Raw genomic sequence first — 19,653 nt, 5'->3', positions numbered from 1 at the left:
GTATGTGCTTGACTTCCCCTCAGGTTTGGCTCCACTTTGTGAAAATATGCCTAGCGGGAAGGCTAACAAACCAGGAGATGTTGTCACGGCAAAGAATGGGAAGACAATACAGGTATTTACAGATGTTTGCTGCATATTCTGATTGAGCAATCATCTAATGAATTATCCAGGGATGCAAAAGTGCTCTGGAAAGATGTAAAACATTCTGCAAATCTACCCTGGTGTTGGTCTTTTCAGGATCAGAATTCTCCCATGTCTCTTTCCCAGTACCACCTTTCAAGCACACAGTTTAGCATGGCTTCACAAGTAATCTTGTAATGGAAAGAACATAAGACTTTGAGAGATGGGTTAGAGGTATGGAATCCTGTCTCTAACACTTATAAGCAATGTGCCTATGTTGATTAACCTTTCTGAGCCTTGGCTTCCATGGTTTTGCAGATGAGAGTAGTCCCACTTGTGCCACCTTCTTCAAACAGTTGTTTAAGAAAAGTGCTTTGTAAATCCTAAAGCATTATATTTTGAGTTGTGTTTGAAAATGAAATGCTGTTCATTTTAAATGAACCTGGGCCCCAACTAAGGTTTAGTTACTTCAGATTATTATTTTTATTTTAGAATAATATAGACAGACATCCCTGCAATGTGGATGCTAGCTGACTGAGACTGGATCACTTTCTTCCTACTCTTATTTGTCTCCTTTTAGAAAAAAAGGAGCATAGCTGAAAAATGTCTTTAGTTATACGTCACTTTTATTGTGAGGAATTAGGTTGGACCTTTGTAGCCCTTGTCCTTACAACATTGCACCTTGACATTTTTTTACTGCAGAAAGTATATTCACTTTTTTCTTTTCTCAAAATATTGGAATGACAGGGTGAATCACTTGCATTCATTCCACTTCTGAAAAAGCCATGAGTTGGCAACTATCAAGAGAGTCACAACAAGCGTTAGATTGGCTACAGAAATGTTTTGATATCCTTTTTCAATTTAAATGCCTCATAGATAATCTAGATCCTGACCAATATCCATGTAAATTGGTTATTTTACTGCCTGTCAGAACATCATTGGCATTACTGTTTAGGTAGCGGCCATTTCTAATTGATTACATATGATTATGTAATCAAGAACTAGTTTGGTTAACTCTCAGGCCAGGCCCTGGATTCCAGCACCAGCTCCATCTCTGACCCTCGAAAGTCAGTTAACTTCTCTAGCATTGCACCAGAGGTTTCCTATTGGCCCTTGTAGATTACAAAGTCTTACTGTGGAGGTTGTGAGTACATGAGTTTTAGTCCCTTACAAGGCTATAAACTCAGGGCAGAGACTGCATCTTGTGTAGACTGTTGTCCCCCTAGCACTGGGCACAGTGCTTTACATACAATAGATATTTAATAAATGTGTGTCGAATTGAATTTTTTTTGGTATCTTTCCTCTTTTCTGAAGGTTGATAATACAGATGCAGAGGGGAGGCTCATACTAGCTGATGCTCTCTGTTATGCCCACACATTTAACCCAAAGGTTATAATAAATGCTGCAACATTAACAGGTAACAAAATTTTCCTTTTCCTTACTTTCTTTAAGAAGACTTTATTGGCTATGTTGTTTAATATATGCTTAAAAGGTCACTCTTTATAGAAGAGGCCTTAGCACTTATGTTTAGAAGGTTTTTCAGCAAGATAATCTTTAAAACATTTAGATTTTTTAATGTTAAGTATGTTTTTAGCCTCAAATATCAGAAGACAAAAATAATCTGATCAGATTCATTCATCTGGTACCTTATTTGGAAAATGGCTCCAACAGATGTTCTATGGTATAGGACTGCTCAAAAAAGGAGAGTTGATGTATTTACCAGAAATAAAGGTTTCAAATTTGGAGTCAGAAAATTTGGATTTATTCCACCTATATTGTTACTTTTTAATTTCTGCAACTATGGAAAATTATTCTTTGAAGCCCCATCTTATAAAAATGAGGATACTACATTGTTTAACTCCAAGATGATTGTAAGGAAAGATTCATGTAGATTTAATGACTTATATAGATGTAATTTATTATATAACTAGTAATGTCATAAATTTCCCCCAATGATCATAATGTAGTGATTATCTTTGAATTTATCTAAACCCTTATTGAACCAACATATATATTTTTTGTCTGTGCTATATTCTCAGAAATGAGTTTGATGTTTAACCACTTTATTAGTCCTACTTCAAGCTTCAGTGATTGTGCTTTAATTATAACATTCAGAGATTAATGACCAAGTTTGTTCATTCTGCTCATTAAATGGTTTCTTGAACTTGTTCATCAAATTCCAGGAAACTAAAACTAAGTGGTGTCTTGGTTTTTTTTTTTCAAAACCAGGAAGGAGAGAGAACATGAACTAAATAGATATGTTTCAGTTTGATCCCTCACATAATTCTAGAACTTGATTGGAGCATGGAGTGGGAAGTAGAACTGAAACCCAACATAACTATTAAAACCAAGTCTTGCCACAAATTCATCTAGATTCTTTTTTTTTATGAAGTTTCTAAATTATTAGATCAAAAGATAGCTGTAGGTCTTTTACTTGAGTTTTAGCAAAACATTTGACAAAGGTATTCATAGTATCTTCTTTAGATAAGATGGTTTATGGACTTTATGCTAATATGGTTAGTTGGTTTAGTGACCAGATACAAAGACTTCATTTAATATCTACTTGGAAGAGATCTCCAGTGGAATGTCCTAGTAGTTGATCTATAATGACTGCTCTGATTTAAATGAGGGTATAGATAGGACATTTATCAAACTTGAAGATAGTATGAAGCTGGGAAATGACAGCTAATACATTGGGTATAGAGGACAGTCAAGATCCAAAAAAATCAGAAGCTTGTAGATTATACTTACTTTGTTACTTAACAAGTATCCCTTTAATTGTAGGTGAGAGTAGTATGATACCAGTATCACTTAATCTTTCATGGGTTTTTTTTTTTTAAACTATTAGAGGTTGGTCTGAATTCTAATAATTCTGATCTCTGACTACTTAATTTTAAGCTGACTCAAATTTGCCTCTGAGAATTATGAATCATCCCCTAGTATTACCTCCGTAATTGTATATAAAATAATTGGTACTGCTTGAAGTACACAGCAGGCTCATCTTGAGTGCCTAGGTTCCTATGAATTCTCATTAATTATTTATTGATAATGCTCCATTACTTTTAGCACACAGATTACTATTAATTTGATGCAGGACACTGAAATTTTGTCTCTTATTTCCTCTCTATTACCTTACAACTCTTAATATGAGTCACACATTTTTCCTCACAGCTGATTCAGATAAAATCTAAATATACTTTTTTTTAAACATTTATTAATATTCATTTTTAACATGGTTACATGATTCATGCTCCTACTTTCCCCTTCACCCCCCGCACTCCCCCCACCCATGGCCGATGCACATTTCCACTAGTTTTGTCATGTGTTCTTGATCAAGACCTATTTCCAAATTGTTGGTAGTTGCATTGGTGTGGTAGTTTCGAGTCCACACCCTCAATCATGTCCACCCCGACCCATGCGTTCAAGCTGTTGTTTTTCTTATATGTTTCCTCTCTTGCAGTCCTTCCTCTGAATGTGGGCAGCGTTCTTTACCATAGATCCCTCAGAATTGTCCTGGGTCATTGTATTGCTGCTGGTACAGAGGTCCATTACATTCAATTTTACCATAGTATATCAGTCTCTGTGTACAATGTTCTTCTGCCTCTGCTCCTTTTGCTCTGCATTTGTTCCTGGAGGTCTCTCCAGTTCGCCTGGAACTCCTCTAGTTTATTATTCCTTTTAGCACAATAGTATTCCATCACCCGCATATACCATAGTTTGTTCAGCCATTCCCCAATTGAAGGACATACCCTCCTTTTCCAGTTTTTTGCCACCACAAAAAGCACAGCTATAAATATTTTCGTACAAGTCTGTTTATCTATGATCTCTTTGGGGTACAAACCCAGCAATGGTATGGCTGGATCAAAGGGCAGGCATTCTTTTATAGCCCTTTGAGCATGATTCCAAATTGCCAGCCAGAATGGCTGGATCAGTTCACAACTCCACCAGCAATGCATTAATGTCCCAATTTTGCCACATCCCCTCCAACATTCATTACTCTCCCCTTCTTTCATTTTAGCCAATCTGCTAGGTGTGAGGTGATACCTCAGAGTTGTTTTGATTTGCATTTCTCTAATTATTAGAGATTTGGAACACTTTCTCATGTACTTATTGATACTTTTGATTTCTTTACCTGAAAATTGCCTATTCATGTCTCTTGCCCATTTATCAATTGGGGAATGGCTTGATTTTTTTATACAATTGGTTTAACTCCTTGTATATTTGAGTAATTAGACACCTGTCAGAGTTTTTCGTTATAAAGATTTTTTCCCAATTTGTTGTTTCCCTTCTTATTTTGACTACATTGTTTTTGTTTGTACAAAAACTTTTTAGTTTAATATAATCAAAACCATTTAATTTACATTTTGTAATTTTCTCTAACTCTTGCTTGGTTTTAAAGTCTTTCCTTTCCCACAGATCTGACAAGTATACAATTCTGTGTTCAATTAACTTGTTTATAGTTTCCCTCTTTATATTCAAGCCATTCACCCATTCTGAATTTATCTTGGTGTAGGGTGTGAGATGTTGATCTAGACCTAATCTCTCCCATATTGTTTTCCAAATTTCCCAGCAGTTTTTGTCAAATAGTGGATTCATGTCCCAAAAGTTGGGCTCTTTGGGTTTATCATACACTGTCTTGCTGATGTCATTTACCCCAAGTCTATTCCATTGATCCTCCTCTCTGTCTCTTAGCCAGTACCATATTGTTTTGATGACTGCTGCTTTATAGTATAGTTTAATATCTGGTACTGCTAGGCCCCCTTCCTTCACATTTTTTTTTCCATTATTTCCCTTGAAATTCTTGATCTTTTGTTATTCCAAATGAAATTTGTTATAGTTTTTTCTAATTCAGTAAAGAAGTTTTTTGGTAGCTTGATAGGTATGGCGCTAAATAGGTAAATTAATTTGGGTAGAATTGTCATTTTTATTATGTTAGCTCGTCCTACCCATGAGCAATCAATGGCTTTCCAATTGTTTAGATCCAGTTTTATTTGTTTGGAAAGTGTTTTGTAGTTGTTTTCATATAATTGCTGTGTTTGTTTTGGTAGATAGATTCCTAAGTATTTTATATTGTCTAGGGTGATTTTAAATGGTGTTTCTCTTTCTACTTCTTGCTGCTCTAGTATGTTGGAAATGTATAGAAATGCTGATGATTTATGTGCATTTATTTTGTATCCTGCAACTTTGCTGAAGTTGTTGATTATTTCTACAAGCTTCTTAATTGATTCTCTAGGATTTTTTAAGTAGACCATCATATCATCTGCAAAGAGTGATAGCTTAGTCTCCTTCTTGCCTATTTTGATACCTTCAATTTCTTTTCTTCTCTAATTGCAATTGCTAGTGTTTCTAGTACTATGTTGAATAATAGAGGTGATAATGGGCATCCTTGTTTTACTCCTGATCTTATTGGGAAGGCTTCTAATTTATCCCCATTGCATATGATGTTTGTTGATGGTTTTAGGTATATACTGTTTATTATTTTTAGGAAAGGTCCTTCTATTCCTGTACTTTTCAGTGTTTTCAATAGGAATGGATGCTGTATTTTGTCAAAGGCTTTTTCAGCATCTATTGAGATAATCATGTGATTTTTATTTGTTAGACTGTTGATATGGTCAATTATGTGGATGGTTTTCCTAATGTTGAACCAACCTTGCATTCCTGGTATAAATCCCACCTGATCATGGTGGATGATCTTCTTGATTACTTGCTGGAGTCTCTTTGCTAGTATTCTATTTAAAATTTTTGCATCTATGTTCATTAGGGAGATTGGTCTGTAGTTTTCTTTCTCTGTTTTTGATCTCCGTGGCTTTGGAATCAGTACCATATTTGTGTCATAAAAGGAATTTGGTAGGACTCCTTCTTTGCTTATCATATCAAATAATTTGTATAGTGTTGGGATTATTTGCTCTTTGAATGTCTGATAGAATTCACTTGTTAATCCATCAGGTCCTGGCGATTTTTTCTTAGGGAGTTCTTTGATGGCTTGTTCAATTTCTTTTTCTTATATGGGATTATTTAGGTATTCTATTTCTTCTGCTGTTAGTCTAGGCAGTTTATATTTTTGTAAATATTCGTCCATATCTCCTAAATTGTTATATTTATTGCCATATAATTGGGCAAAATAGTTTTTAATGATTGCCTTAATTTCCCCTTCATTAGAGGTGAGGTCTCCCTTTTCATCTTTGATACTATCAATTTGGTTTTCTTCTTTCCTTTTTTTATTAGATTGACCCTGCTCCCGCGCTCAGAGTTTGTGTGCGTTCTTTAGCTTTTTGGGGTCCTAAATCTTGTTGCTCTCAGGAAGAGGCCCCAGAGCTGCCAATGACTCAATGGGTGCCCCAAACTTGCTCTATTTCTTTTTAGCTGGCTTTGGCGCTATAGGTGGTGTGAGTGGAGGGGGTGGGGGTGGGGTGGTTGCTCAGCCCACGATTTAGTGAGAGCTGTTTCACCCCTTTATAGCATGGAAATGCCCTGATTCCACGTACCTTCCATGCTGTGCCCTGTTGTGGGGTTCCTCTGTTCATCTGGACTTGTTTTTATGTCCCCTTGAGGAGTTTTGTGTGTTTCGGTCAGGAGATGTTAAGAGCTGCTTCTTACTCTGCCGCCATCTTAACCCGGAACCTCTAAATATACTTTTAAGAGTAGTTTTATTGTATACCAATTTATGCATTTTTTTTTCTTTTTTCAGAGAGATTTCATTATGGGGAGTGAAGCATTAAAATCCTAATTCAAGTTTGGTTCTATTTTAATTTCCCTTAACAATTCTTGAAAATAAGTATGTAAAACTTTAGTAAGGCTAATAATATCTATTTCTTATTTCAAAATAATATTTTGAGGATAAATGACAGAGCTCATAAAGTTAATTTGTTAATACCTTGTAAAAAGTTGATTAATATTGTTAAGATAATTTTGAACCATTACAGACAACTCTAGATTTTTCCATGAACATGTGGGAGGGGATCTAGATAAAGATAACATAGCATTTGTTACTCAAAATCATACTGAATTTATTAAAATTTAAAATTAGGCACCAATTGCCACCACGTTTATTCTATAAGAACATGTTAACTTAATGTATAGTCCTTAATCATTGTGAAACAGTAGACATACCAGAAAGAAAAGAGATTTGGATTTTTCCTGTCTTAATTTTCCTATAAAAGGTCCACATAGTTCAGTGATGAATGATGTGCATAGTCACTTGAAGTCAGAAGTATTACTTTTAGTTCTTGATTGGCCACTTAACTTCCCCCATGATGTTGGCCTGATCTTTTTACAGATCTTTTTTCAGCGTTTTACAGATCTTTTTACAGTTTCATTTCTTCATCTCAAAATATGGGGACTATCACCTGCCCTAGTTAGCTTACAGAATTGTTCTGAGAGCCAAATGAGAGGATGAGTTCTCTCTCAACTGTAAAGTACTGGACACTATAAAAGGTGGTATTATGAAATCACTCCTTTTAAATGGCAGGTGTAGATTAATTTTTTCTCCTTTCCTCTGGAGAATTTACTTAAGGGAATAGCAGAAGGGTAAAACAAAAGTGATACAAGCATTTATGCTTATTATGTGTCAGAAGAAATGAATTTATATAATTCACTGACTAGACAGTATGCTAGTAACAGACTGTCCAAAAGCTTAAGTATTTTTTGTTTTACATAGGACTTGTTGGACTATACATAGTTCCTTGGAAATTTGAATAACACCTATAAATATTGTGAATTAAAAAAATGTAATTACACAGTATGATTCTTGAAGAGCCACAGAAATAGCAATATGGTTCAATTACGTACCATTAAAATGTTTTTCCAAAGATTTTTTCCATCTTTATTTTTTAATTCTGAACTTAAGACACCAAAAAAGGTCATTTCCATTTACATATAGAACACAAAAGAGGATTCTCTAGAAAACTGAATTTTTATACTTCTTGCTTTCTTAAATTAAGGATAAATTCTACACAGTACTTCTGAAACTGTCCTGCTTGAATGTGCTTCTTTCTAAACTTTAGTCTGTTCTCTTCTGGGCATTAAAAAAGTTGTAATGACCATCTTCCCTCTCCCCACTGAAAACACAAAGAAAAAAAGGAGCCCTTATAACTGATAAGCATAGCTAAATGCATTCACATAGTGGCCATGTCCAGAAATTTGTCTATCACCTCTCATGTTAAGAGGCAGGCAGCATACTTCATCATAGATCTGTTGATCATTGTATTGATCAGAATTCCTAAATCTTTCAGAGCTATTTTTCTTTACAATTTTGCTGTCCTTGTATAATTTTTTTCTTTGTTCTATTCACTGTCTCAATTTATATATACTATCCAGTATTTTCTGAAATCACCTCTTTCATTTCTTGCAGAGCAATAGTTTTCCATTATATATACAGCACTTTTTTCAGCTGTTCCCCAGTTCTGTGGGAAATAATCTAAGGGACTTGTTAGATTCTAGTTTCTTGTATTTCTTTACTTCTCCTATATCTTACCCCACTTCAGGATTAATGAGTTTATTTTGCTTGTGATTTTCTCTCTGTAGTATTATCCTTCTTGAAGACCAAGCATCCATTTTAAAAGGCCTTATTTTCAAGTTCAATAATTAAAGCATAAATTTATTTTCAAACTATAAATGACTTCATCTAAAAGTAGTCCCCTGGCCCTGTTAATGGACTGAAAAAATAACTTTTTGGATTTTTTTACAGGTGCCATGGATATAGCTTTGGGCTCAGCTGCCACTGGAGTTTTTACCAATTCGTCCTGGCTCTGGACTAAACTCTTTGAGGTAGGAAGTGTACTGTGTTTTATGATCTAAAAAAAAAAAATAAATGGATTGAAATACACTTTTTTTTAAATTACAGATTATATTTGGTAATGCAAACCCATTTATTTATTTAAAAACCTTTACCTTCCGTCTCGGAGACAATACCATGTATTGGCTCCAAGGCAGAAGAGTGGTAAGGGTAGGCAATGGGGGTTAAGTGACTTGCCCAGGGTCACACAGCTGGGAAGTGTCTGAGGCCAGATTTGAACCTAGGATCTCCCATCTCTAGGCCTGGCTCTCAATCCACTGAGCTATCCAGCTGCCCTAAAATACACTGTTTTAGTACTCTGTGGAAGACTTTTCAAACTCTTTAAGTTGAAATCTTACCAGAACAGACAAAATTATTTTTAATGGGAAAGAAAAGAGAGAAGAAACAACTTTGTGAAACTTTTGTAACGCTTCACTATGATTTAGAGGCTCAGTTTTCATAAATGTGGCTGATCTAGTGAAATATAAACTGGCAGGTTCTACCAAGGTGAAAAGGATTCATGTCCAGGCTTGGAAATGAACCATATTTCTGTACTTGAGGATTGGCCTGGCTAAATTTGGAGCAATTCGTGAGCATACTGACTTCCTTAATTTTTAAAAAATTTTAATTAAAATTTTTCCCCAATTACATATAAAAACATTTTCCAACATTTTTCAGAGGATATTGAGTCTTGAATTCTCTCCTTCCTTCCCTCTCAAACTTCTCACTCTCTTGAGATGGTAAGTAGTCTCATAAGTTTTACATGTGCAATCATGTAAAAGATTTTTCTATATTAATCCTTTTGTGAAAGAAAATTCAAATAGAAAAAAATTAAGAAAGTGAAAAAAATTTACTTTGGTCTGGATTCAGATTCAGTTCTTTTTCACTGGAAGTATATGACATATTTTATCATATCCTTTAGAATAGTTTGGTTCATTATATTGCTGGAATTATTCATAGCTGTTCATTTTAAAGTATTCCTGTCACTATACAATGTTCCCCTGGTTTTACTTATTTCACTCCGTTTTAGTTCATGGAAGACTTTCCAGGTTTTTCCGAGCTCCTCCTGCTTGTCATTTCTTAAAGCATAACAATATTCTATTACAATCATATAACTCATTCAGCCATTCCTCAATTGATGGATATTCCCCCATTTTCCAAATCCTTTCCCTCCCTAAAAAGAATTGCTTTAAATATTTTTTGTATATATAAGTCCTTTCCCATTTTGTTTTTTTATCTCTTTGGGATGCAAATCTAGTAATGGTATTCACAACTTCCCATACAGTGCATTTGGGTCCCAGCTTTCCCATATCCCTTCCAAGTTTTGTCATTTTCCTTTTTTTTTTTTTTTTGTCATAATAGCTAATCTCCTAGGTGTGGGGTTAGTACCTCAGACTTGTTTTAATTTGCAGTTCTCTAGTTAATAGTGATTTAGAGTATTTTTGCATGATTAGAGAGCGTTAATTACTTTGAGAACTGCCTTTTCATATCCTTTGACCATTTATCAGTTGGAGAATGACTTGTATTCTTATATGTTCAATTCATTTTTCTATGTATTTGAGAAATGAGGCCTTTATTAGAGAGACTTATGAAAAAAATTTTGTGCCATTATGATTACTGTGTATTACTTTTTGCCCTATTTGCCCATTTAGTGTCTGACCTCTTCCTTCTCCAAATTGCCCTCTTTTCTATCTGGTCCACTCCCCCTCCTATTTTCCTGTAGGATAAGATAGTTTTCTACATTCAATTAATTGTGTATATTCTTTCCTCTTTGAGCCAACTCTAATGTAAGATTCACATGCTCTCCTCTCCACTTTTCCCATCTTCCTCTTGACTGTGAATGCTCTTTCATGCCTCTTTTATGTGTGTTAATTTATCCTATTCAGTTTTTTCTTTCCTTCTCTCAATGCATTCCTCTTTCTCATGCCTTTATTTTTTTTTAGATGTCATTCTATCATATTTAACTCTTACCCTCACCCTCTGACTATGTATACTCCTTCTAACTGCCCTAATAATTACAAAATTCTTTGTTGTTACAAGAATCATCTTCCCATATGGGGATATACATAATTTAATCTTACTGAATATCTTTTGATTTCTCTTTCCTGTTTACTTTTTTTTTTTTTAAACTCTTACCTTCCATCTTGGAGTCAATACTGTGTATTGGCTCCAAGGCAGAAGAATGGTAAGGGTAGGCAATGGGGGTCAAGTGTCTCGCCCAGGGTCACATAGCTGGGAAGTGTCTGAGGCCAGATTTGAACCTAGGACCTCCCATCTCTAGGCCTGGCTCTCAATCCACTGAGCTACCCAGCTGCCCCCATGCCTTTGTTAGCTGGGTCAGCCTATAGAACTTCCTGGGTTTACTCTTTAAAGGGCAGCTACAATCTTTCTTACCCCTAATTTTTGGCTTAACTGAATATTATTGTGCTTCTTCTAGTTGGAGTATAGTAGTGCTCTTTGCAGCAAGGAGAGCACACCCTTAGCCTGGGATTGTCAGAAGCCTCCTCCAGTTAGGAAGTGGGAGCTATCTAATCTCTCCTGTTTTATCCTGTTTACTTTTAATTATTCTCTTGAGTCTTATGTTTGAGAGCCAGATTTTCCATTCTCAAAAGCTCTGGTCTTTTCATCAGGAATGTTTTAGAAATTCCTTTATTTCATTGAATGCCCATGAAGGATTATGCTCAGTGTTCCTGGGTAAGTGATTCTTGGTTGAAGTCCTAGCTCTTTTACCCTCTGGAATATCATATCATAAGCCCTCTGATCTTTTAATGTAGAAGCTGCTAAATCTTGTTTTATGCTGACTGTGGCTCCACGATATTTGAATTGTTTCTCTTTGGTTGCTTGCAATATTTTCTCCTTTACCTGGAAGTTTTGGAATTTGGCTGTAATTATTCCTAGGAGTTTGGGGATCTCGGGAGGTGATCTATAGATTTTTTCAATTTTTATTTTGTCCTCTGCTTCTAGAATATCAAGGCAGTTTTCATGATGATTTTTTGAAAGATGATGTCTAAGCTCTTTTTTTGCTCATGGTTTTCAGGTAATCCAATAATTCTTAAATTATCTCTCCTGGATTTATTTTCCAGATTGTTTTTCCCATGAGACATTTCACATTTTCTTCTATTTTTTTCATTGTTTTGACTTTGTTTCTTGATGTCTCATGGAATTTTAGCTTTCACTTGCCATTCTGATTTTTAAGGCATGATTTTCTTGAGTGAACTTTTGTACTTTCTTTTCCATTTGGCCAATTCAGGTTTTTAAGGAGTTCTTAGACTCTTTGGATTTTTGTGCTTCTTTTACCAGTTTTCTTCTGAGTTTGAGGTTACCTTGTCATCAAAATAATTTCCTATGTTGACTTTCTTTTCTTGTCCTGTCTTTTTCTTTTCTTTTAGTTTAAAAAATGTTAAAGTTTGGCTCTGTAACTGTGATGAAGGGAACACTGTTTCAAGCTTCAGGTTCTTTGTGCAGCTGCGTTCAGAGCTGACACTGGGGATCTATCTGCTTTCAGTTCTTCCAAGGTAGTATGATGTTAGGAGAGGTGTGTTTAAAACTCTGGGCCAGTACTCTGGTCTGTGAGTAACCTCAAGCACTCTTTTACCCTTTTTTCACCTCCTTCATTAATTGTTTTTGGGTGTAAGAGCAACTAAAGACAATAGCTAGCACTTATAAACTTTAAGGTTTGCAAAACCACTTTACAAATATCTCATTTTATTTTCACAATAGCCCTGGAAGATAGATGCTATTTGTATTCCCATTTTATAGATAAGGAAACTGAGGCAGAAAGCTAAGGGTTAAGCAACTTACTCAGCTGGTAAGTGTCCAAGGCCAGAGTTGAACTCAGAGGGTTTGTGATCTGCATCAACAGAATACCCACATTGACAAAGTAAATCAAAATTGTGGGAATAATATCCCTCTATCTTCTCTTTCTACCAGCTTTCGACTATATGGTTAATGAAGTACAGCTTAAGACTCCTGCAAAAAGAATGTTTTCTATTACTCACAGCTTGTCAGGATTATTTTCTGAAATGTTGTCAAATAATAAAGTAGTATATGGAATGAAGAGTCATCTATTAAGCAACTATTCCAAGATTATTGTCTGCTGACAAAGGGGTTAATAACGATGATCAGGAATGAGGCTCAGTTGTTACTGAGCAAAATCCTTGGTCTGTGACCTAAAGCCTAAGGGAACCCATGAAGCAGCCTCACATAGTCCTGTTGAATTATTCTGTATTTAAGTACTTCAAGAAACCCTCTCAGCTAGACTGCTTCTCAGAAGGCAAGAATGACCATTTTGATCCACATGCAACCTTTCTAGTTTTGAGGTCTGGGCCAAAACTTTTCTGGCACTGTAACTTCTTGTCAAGAACTCATGGTTCCTTCTGAGGTATCAGAGTAGCAGTTTAGTGTGTAATGTTTACATATGTTATTATTTTTAAAAAATCCTTATATATAGATTGAATTGTGTTATAGAGTATAATCTATTTACCCTGACATAAGTTTTTTAACCAGAGCACCTGACCTCTGCCTTTCATTAACCTTAGATCTATCTCAGGTGAAACAACAATAACTCCAGACTTCTAATCCAAGTTAGGTTTGAGTTGATATGCCTCCTAGGTTTATTGGGATCTTTAGTCTTTCCCAGAACCTGTTTTACTTTTCATCTCCAATTGTCCTTTCTGGTTCTATGCTGGACCCTTTTAGCCTCTTCTGTACCTGTCCCTATAAATGAGGGAAAATGTTATCTCCTTTGACCCCAGACATTCCTCCTTGTAGGCCTAAGGCTACCTTTAACTCACCTTTAAGATGACTCCTTTTGGCCTGTGTAGATTTAATTTCATATCCTGGAAATTTTGTTATCTTCCTCCAATTTTATTTTTTTCTGACTTGATTGACTTGACTGCTTTGCCTGAAGCATGTCAACTACCCAGGCTATGAGTCTGGTTTTACTTTCACTGGACATTTTGTTCTAAGCCAATCCTGGGACCTGGCCTTGCTAGTAGAAGCATGATTCGGAGTTTTGACTCCCACATAGAGTAGCTATAGCCCATAGGAAAGTCTTTATCTCACCAACCTTCAGTTTTGTCAACTGTAAAATGTTCTAATATTTGGAACTACCTCCCTCACAGAGTAGTTGAGAAGCAAGTGCTGTGAAACCATAAAAGTGGGGTGATAATTGGAAGGTCATAAGGTTTGGACTTAGAAGCCCTGAGTTCAAATCCCAAATCTAGTTAGTACCTGTGTGATTTAGGGTAAACTACTTTTCTTTGATGGGCCTCAGTTTTCTCCTCTGGAAAATGAGGGCTGGGTAGGCCACTTTCAATTCTAAATCAGCAGACCCTATATTCTAACATATTTATTTAAAAATGAATGATTGTCATCATTATTGATGGATAGAGAATTGGTTTAAGTTGTCTGATATATATATATATAAAACCAGGGCCCAGGTAGCAATTGTAGAATATAGATACTTTGCTGATCTGCATCAGTGGAGGGAGTTTCCATATCATACGTTCATACCACTTTTGATGACAAAAGTCCAAATTCCCTACTCCACACCTCTCCCAGAAAAAGTTAACAACTATGTGTGGCATCAGTGGTTGAGGCCATGTTTTCCTGAATGTTGTTTGTATAACACTTCCCTCTGATAGACCAAGTAGACCCCTATCTCTTCCTAATTCAAAGCTCTTGCTTCTTTAAGCCATCTAGTGTTTTTTTTGGGGGGGGGGGGGTATTTGGTCCTATATGAAATACTTTAGATTAATTTGCAAACTTGTTCTGAGCTCTGTGAAATACCTAGTAGGTTCAACTACTTCTTCAGGTCCATTGTCTTACAGAATCCTGTGATTCCTATTTTAAAAAATGTAAAAATATAGTTGTTTAAAAAAAAAAAAAAGGTAATTCACACCAAAGGAACAGTAGGGTTTTGTTCTGACATCCTCACCAAACACTATTTTGTAGAAAAGTATGCTGTTATTTATGATATTTCCTCCTTGTTCTTCTATGCCTTAAAAAATTCCATAAATGTATGAACCATTAGTGTTGTCTGTTTAACATGGAAAAAAAATTTCCTTTTATGTAATTCATATTCTCATCTAGTGTATTGTAATAAGCTTGAGTATGCTCATAGAGCTTGAGCATTTAGCACTCATAACTTTTTCTTCTCTAGGCAAGCACTGAAACAGGGGACCGTATGTGGAGGATGCCTCTCTTTGAACATTATACAAGACAGATTGTAGATTGTCAGCTTGCTGATATTAATAATCTTGGCAAATACAGGTATGTAACTAGCTGAAATGGCACAACAAATTAATTATTCTACTCTGTTTCGTCCCTTTAAAAAATTTATGCTGTACTTCTCTGTTTCATTGGTTTACTAACTGTCCTTTGTGTTGTACAGTTAGTAATGAAATCTGAAGATCTGATTGATGCTTCAGATTGAGTTTTTCTCTTTTTAATCTATTGTTACTAAATTAAAATTTTTCCACTTTTAGGGCTTAAGTTGGGTCTGATTTCACAAACCAGTTAGAGAGAGAGTGAGAGAGTGTGAGTGTGAGTGTGTGTGTGTGTGTGTGTGTGTGTGTGTGTGTGTGTGTGTGTTTGGGGAAAGAAAATAAAGAGCTACATAATTTTCCCATGGAAAGGAAGGAGTCAGCTATAATAATTTTTTCTTTGTCATTTAGATCATATCTGAAAATTAATATTATAAAACTGATTTTATATGTTCTCTTAAATTAGATCTTGTTCTTGAATTTAGCTATTTTGGTATAAATGTTTGTGTACTCACACATGCAAAGGAAAAGAAGGTCTCTTTCCAGAATTGTCCCCATATACATTATATTTAGGGGGGGAGAGTTAAGTAATTTTTTTACTGAAGTCCTATTCTGGCCTGATAGAACCCTTGAGCTCTTGAAGTATGTGTAGTCTAAAGTTTGCCAGGGTCAAACTTCAAAAAAAGGATGTGTCTTTGAGGTCCTTGAGGCCCAGCAGATTAAGTTTAGAGAAATTAATTACTAGAAGGTTGGCCATCATATTATTTTTGACCACAGTAGCTCATGAGTAATCAATTACTAAGCCAGGTTGACATGTGCATTGTTAAGAGTACTCACATGTGGATATTAAAGTGCTGCTGTAATTATCTAAACTTAACATTTTGATTTTCTTTCCAGATCTGGGGGAGCTTGTACAGCTGCAGCATTCCTGAAGGAATTTGTAACCCATTCTAAATGGGCTCATTTAGATATAGCAGGAGTGATGACAAATAAAGATGAGGTTCCATATCTTAGGAAAGGAATGACAGGAAGGCCTACAAGGACTCTGACAGAGTTCCTAATTCGAATGAGTGAAGACAAAGAAAATTCTCAATGAAGTACTGATCTTGGAATTGTTATATTGTAGCTTAAATCGGATATTTGGATTAAAACAATGTTTTAAAAGGGGCTTAATGAGGCTTCAGAAACCTAGACTAAAATGAAGCACATTTGGCTAGTATCAAGAATGCAACCATTTTAACTTTAAACAAAGATTCAATGATGAAAGGCAAATTTTACATAGGACCTGATGATGGATTTTTAAAAAGATGTTTATAAAATATCATTGATTGTTTTAAAAAAACAGTAATCAATTTCTAATGAATAAACTGAATTAAGAGGTAAAATGCTAATTATTTTTTATTTGTTACTAGAAACCATGAACAAAGATACTATGCATTGAACAATAAATTCATCTTTCTATGCTATCTGGAGTTGGTTATGGTTTATTTTTATACTTTAAACTTCAAATTTGATGATTTATAATTACTTAGCTTCTCACTTTTGGTCTTATATGACCCAAATCTGTGTGTATGTACTTTGAATGCTATTTGTAGTTTGAGTAATAGCAAACCATACCTCCAGAATATCAGTAATGTCTATATCAGTGGTTCCCAAACTTTTTTGGCCTACTGCCCGTTTCCAGAAAAAATATTACTTGGCCCCCTGGAAATTAATTTTTTTTTAAATAGCAATTAATAGGGAAGATAAATGCACCTGTGACCATCACCTGTCTTCCTGGATCACTGCAGCACCCACCAGGGGGCAGTAGCGCCCATTTTGGGAATCACTGGTCTATATCATGCTTTAATGGCTTTATAAGGTACTTTCTTCACAACTGTTCTATAAAATCCTTATTACAAATATTCTTCCTGTTTTACAAATGAGGGAACTCAGCTCATAAGTCATTTTGAGCCATAAAACAATTCAGGAGTATCCCAAGATCCATTGCTCTTTCTAGTAATATTAGAATCATAGATTTAGAAGTGGGAAATACCTTAGAAGTCATTTAGCCCAATCCAAGGATTCTTTACCCATTGTCCATAGTCTCCTAATGAGTCCTTGGATAGATTGCAGAGAGTCCATGACCATGGATGGAAAACAAATTCTATCTTTGTTTTTTACTAGCTCCTAACTGAAATTTGTCATTTTGCCTTAAATTATTTTTAATCTGAATAAAAGGTCTATAATCCTTACTAATCAGGGCCTATAACACAAAAAAGATTAAAGATTTCTAATCTAGTCCAACTCCTTTATTTAAAAGATGAGGAACTAAGGGCTAAGGAATTTAAATGGCTTCTCCAAGGTCACAGAGGTAGTAAATGGTAATCAGAATTTAAAATTAGGTCCTTTGACTCCAAGAGAATCTTCACACTCCTCCCATTTTTTAAAATAATCACTTAAAGGTGCTTTAAGGTGTGAGAAGTAAAGTTAATATTTAAATACTCCAAGTATTATATTTAATAAAATTTATTAATAACAACTTGAAGTAAAAAGGAAATAAAAAGCTAAAGTAAAAAGCCAGCTTTCCCAGCCATGCATGGGGGGGGGGGGGTTGGGAGAGGGTGTAGCTTACAGCAAACTTATAAGCAACAGGTGAAGATGCAAACGTGGAGGTGCAGGGAGAGGGATGCTGGGAGATGAAGTCCAAGGCACAAAATTCTCTTAACTATACAAAGATTTACACAATGATTTCCTTGTATAATTCCAACTTTTTTAAACATAAGGTTTATTAGGTCTTGCCTTCCACACTTAAGCCAAACCCTGAAACTTCCAGGCCTTTCCACCCTCTGCCCTGAACTTGTAACTATCATCCTGGAGAGTCTGTTAAATTTTATGGCAGGATACTCTTAGAGACACGGGGATAAAGAACTAAAACTGTCTTGAAAGGCTGAGGTTACTGTCCTAGAGAAGGAGACTGAAGAGACATTTTTTCAGAGAACTGAATTTGTTATGCTGTGGATAAGGTGTCCTTAAAAAGTATTCTTGAGAGACTCTGGAAGCAGAATGATGGAACTATGTTTCTACCATTGCAGAAATATCTACATTTGTAGCACATGCTTATGGGTGCCTGGCTGTTGTGTCACAATAGTCAATTACTGAAGCATTTCACTATATCTGTATTGTTTGTTACTCTCTTTAATAAACTGTATAGTAACTGACTGATATTTAAGTTTGTGAAGAAAGATTTCTCTTTTATAAATTGGGGTAGGTATCAGTTAGTTGCTAATTAATGAGATTATATATTTACATTAATTTATAAGGAAATATTAGAACATATCCCTTAGTTACCTTAGAACATAGTATGAGAATTGTCAAATAGCAAATTGAAAGATAGAGGTTTGTTATGGTTGTCAATTTTTATATAGTGTACGATGACCAGACGCCACATAGGCTACCAGTGAGGTGACTATCCATTAATCAATAGATTAATAACACTTTAATGGGGTTAGAATGTAATAGATAATGTAATAGATTTCATATAAGAAAAAAACCTGAAGATTTAGACTGATTTAAAAAAAAAAAGCCCCAAAGGCTATGGTGTAAGGCTATAAAATAGGATATTTATAGTTATTTCTTTCAGAGAGTCAGTATGACAGGTAGGAATATTGGCCTTGGGATCAAGAAGATTTGGGGCCAAGCCCTGCCTCCAACAACATATGACCACAGGCATTCAACTTCTCAATACCTAGGCAACTCAAATTACTGACCAATTGTCGGTCTGTTTCAAGGAATTGTATACCAATACAGTCATGAATCCTGATATCCCATACCAAATTTATTTTAGTTTTTTACAGGTCTCAGTCACATCAAAAATAGTAAGACCTCAATTTCTATTATGAAGCTTAGTTTTATTGTACTTAATTCGATAAGCATTTTATTTAGAACTTATTGCATACAACCCTTAAACTAAGAATATAGAACAGACCTGAAAAGAATGATTCCTAGAAAATCATCAGAGAATTAGGAGACCCGAGTTCTAGTTCTAGCTATGATACTTCAGTGTAGGATGAAGACAATCACTTTGTGTTTCTGTTGTGGACCTTTTGGCTTTTTAAATTCTTTATCCAGAAAATGTTTAACGAGGGGTATGGCACTGCAAGCAATTCTATAATAACTATGCAGTAAAGTTCCATTCAAAAAGCATTTAAGTATCTACCCTGCAAGGCACTGAAGCTAACAATTGCAAAAATAGAAACAAAGGACCCCCTGTTCTCAAGGAGCTAATTGTCCACTCAGAGCATAAGAACATGTAATCAAATGAATACAAACTAATTTGAAGAGAAAGGGAACATTAACAAGTGGAAGAAAGACTTCCCAGTAGGTGTCACCTGAACTGGACCTTAAGGGAAAAGGGGATTTTGAGAGCAGACGAAGAAAAAGTAATTGGGGGGGGGGGCAAAATGCCAAATTTGAGAAATAACTATTAGTCTAGCTGGATAATGAAGTGTGTGC

General features: G+C 35.3%; 1 protein-coding gene across 1 annotated transcript in view; it reads left to right on the top strand.

The window, feature by feature from the left end:
* LAP3 (leucine aminopeptidase 3) overlaps nt 1-16,625 on the top strand; it is a 35,963-nt gene extending 19,338 nt beyond the window's left edge. Inside the window, exons 9-13 of the mRNA XM_044680070.1 lie at nt 24-112; nt 1,435-1,537; nt 8,807-8,886; nt 15,057-15,166; nt 16,057-16,625. Coding sequence (XP_044536005.1) covers nt 24-112; nt 1,435-1,537; nt 8,807-8,886; nt 15,057-15,166; nt 16,057-16,255 — 581 coding nt within the window. The 3' untranslated portion in view covers nt 16,256-16,625. The remainder of the gene's footprint in view (nt 1-23; nt 113-1,434; nt 1,538-8,806; nt 8,887-15,056; nt 15,167-16,056) is intronic.
* Nucleotides 16,626-19,653: the final 3,028 nt, after the last annotated feature.

This window comes from Gracilinanus agilis, chromosome 6, assembly GCF_016433145.1.
Source record: "Gracilinanus agilis isolate LMUSP501 chromosome 6, AgileGrace, whole genome shotgun sequence".
Taxonomy (NCBI): domain Eukaryota; kingdom Metazoa; phylum Chordata; class Mammalia; order Didelphimorphia; family Didelphidae; genus Gracilinanus; species Gracilinanus agilis.
This window is presented reverse-complemented; position numbering and strand designations above follow the sequence as displayed.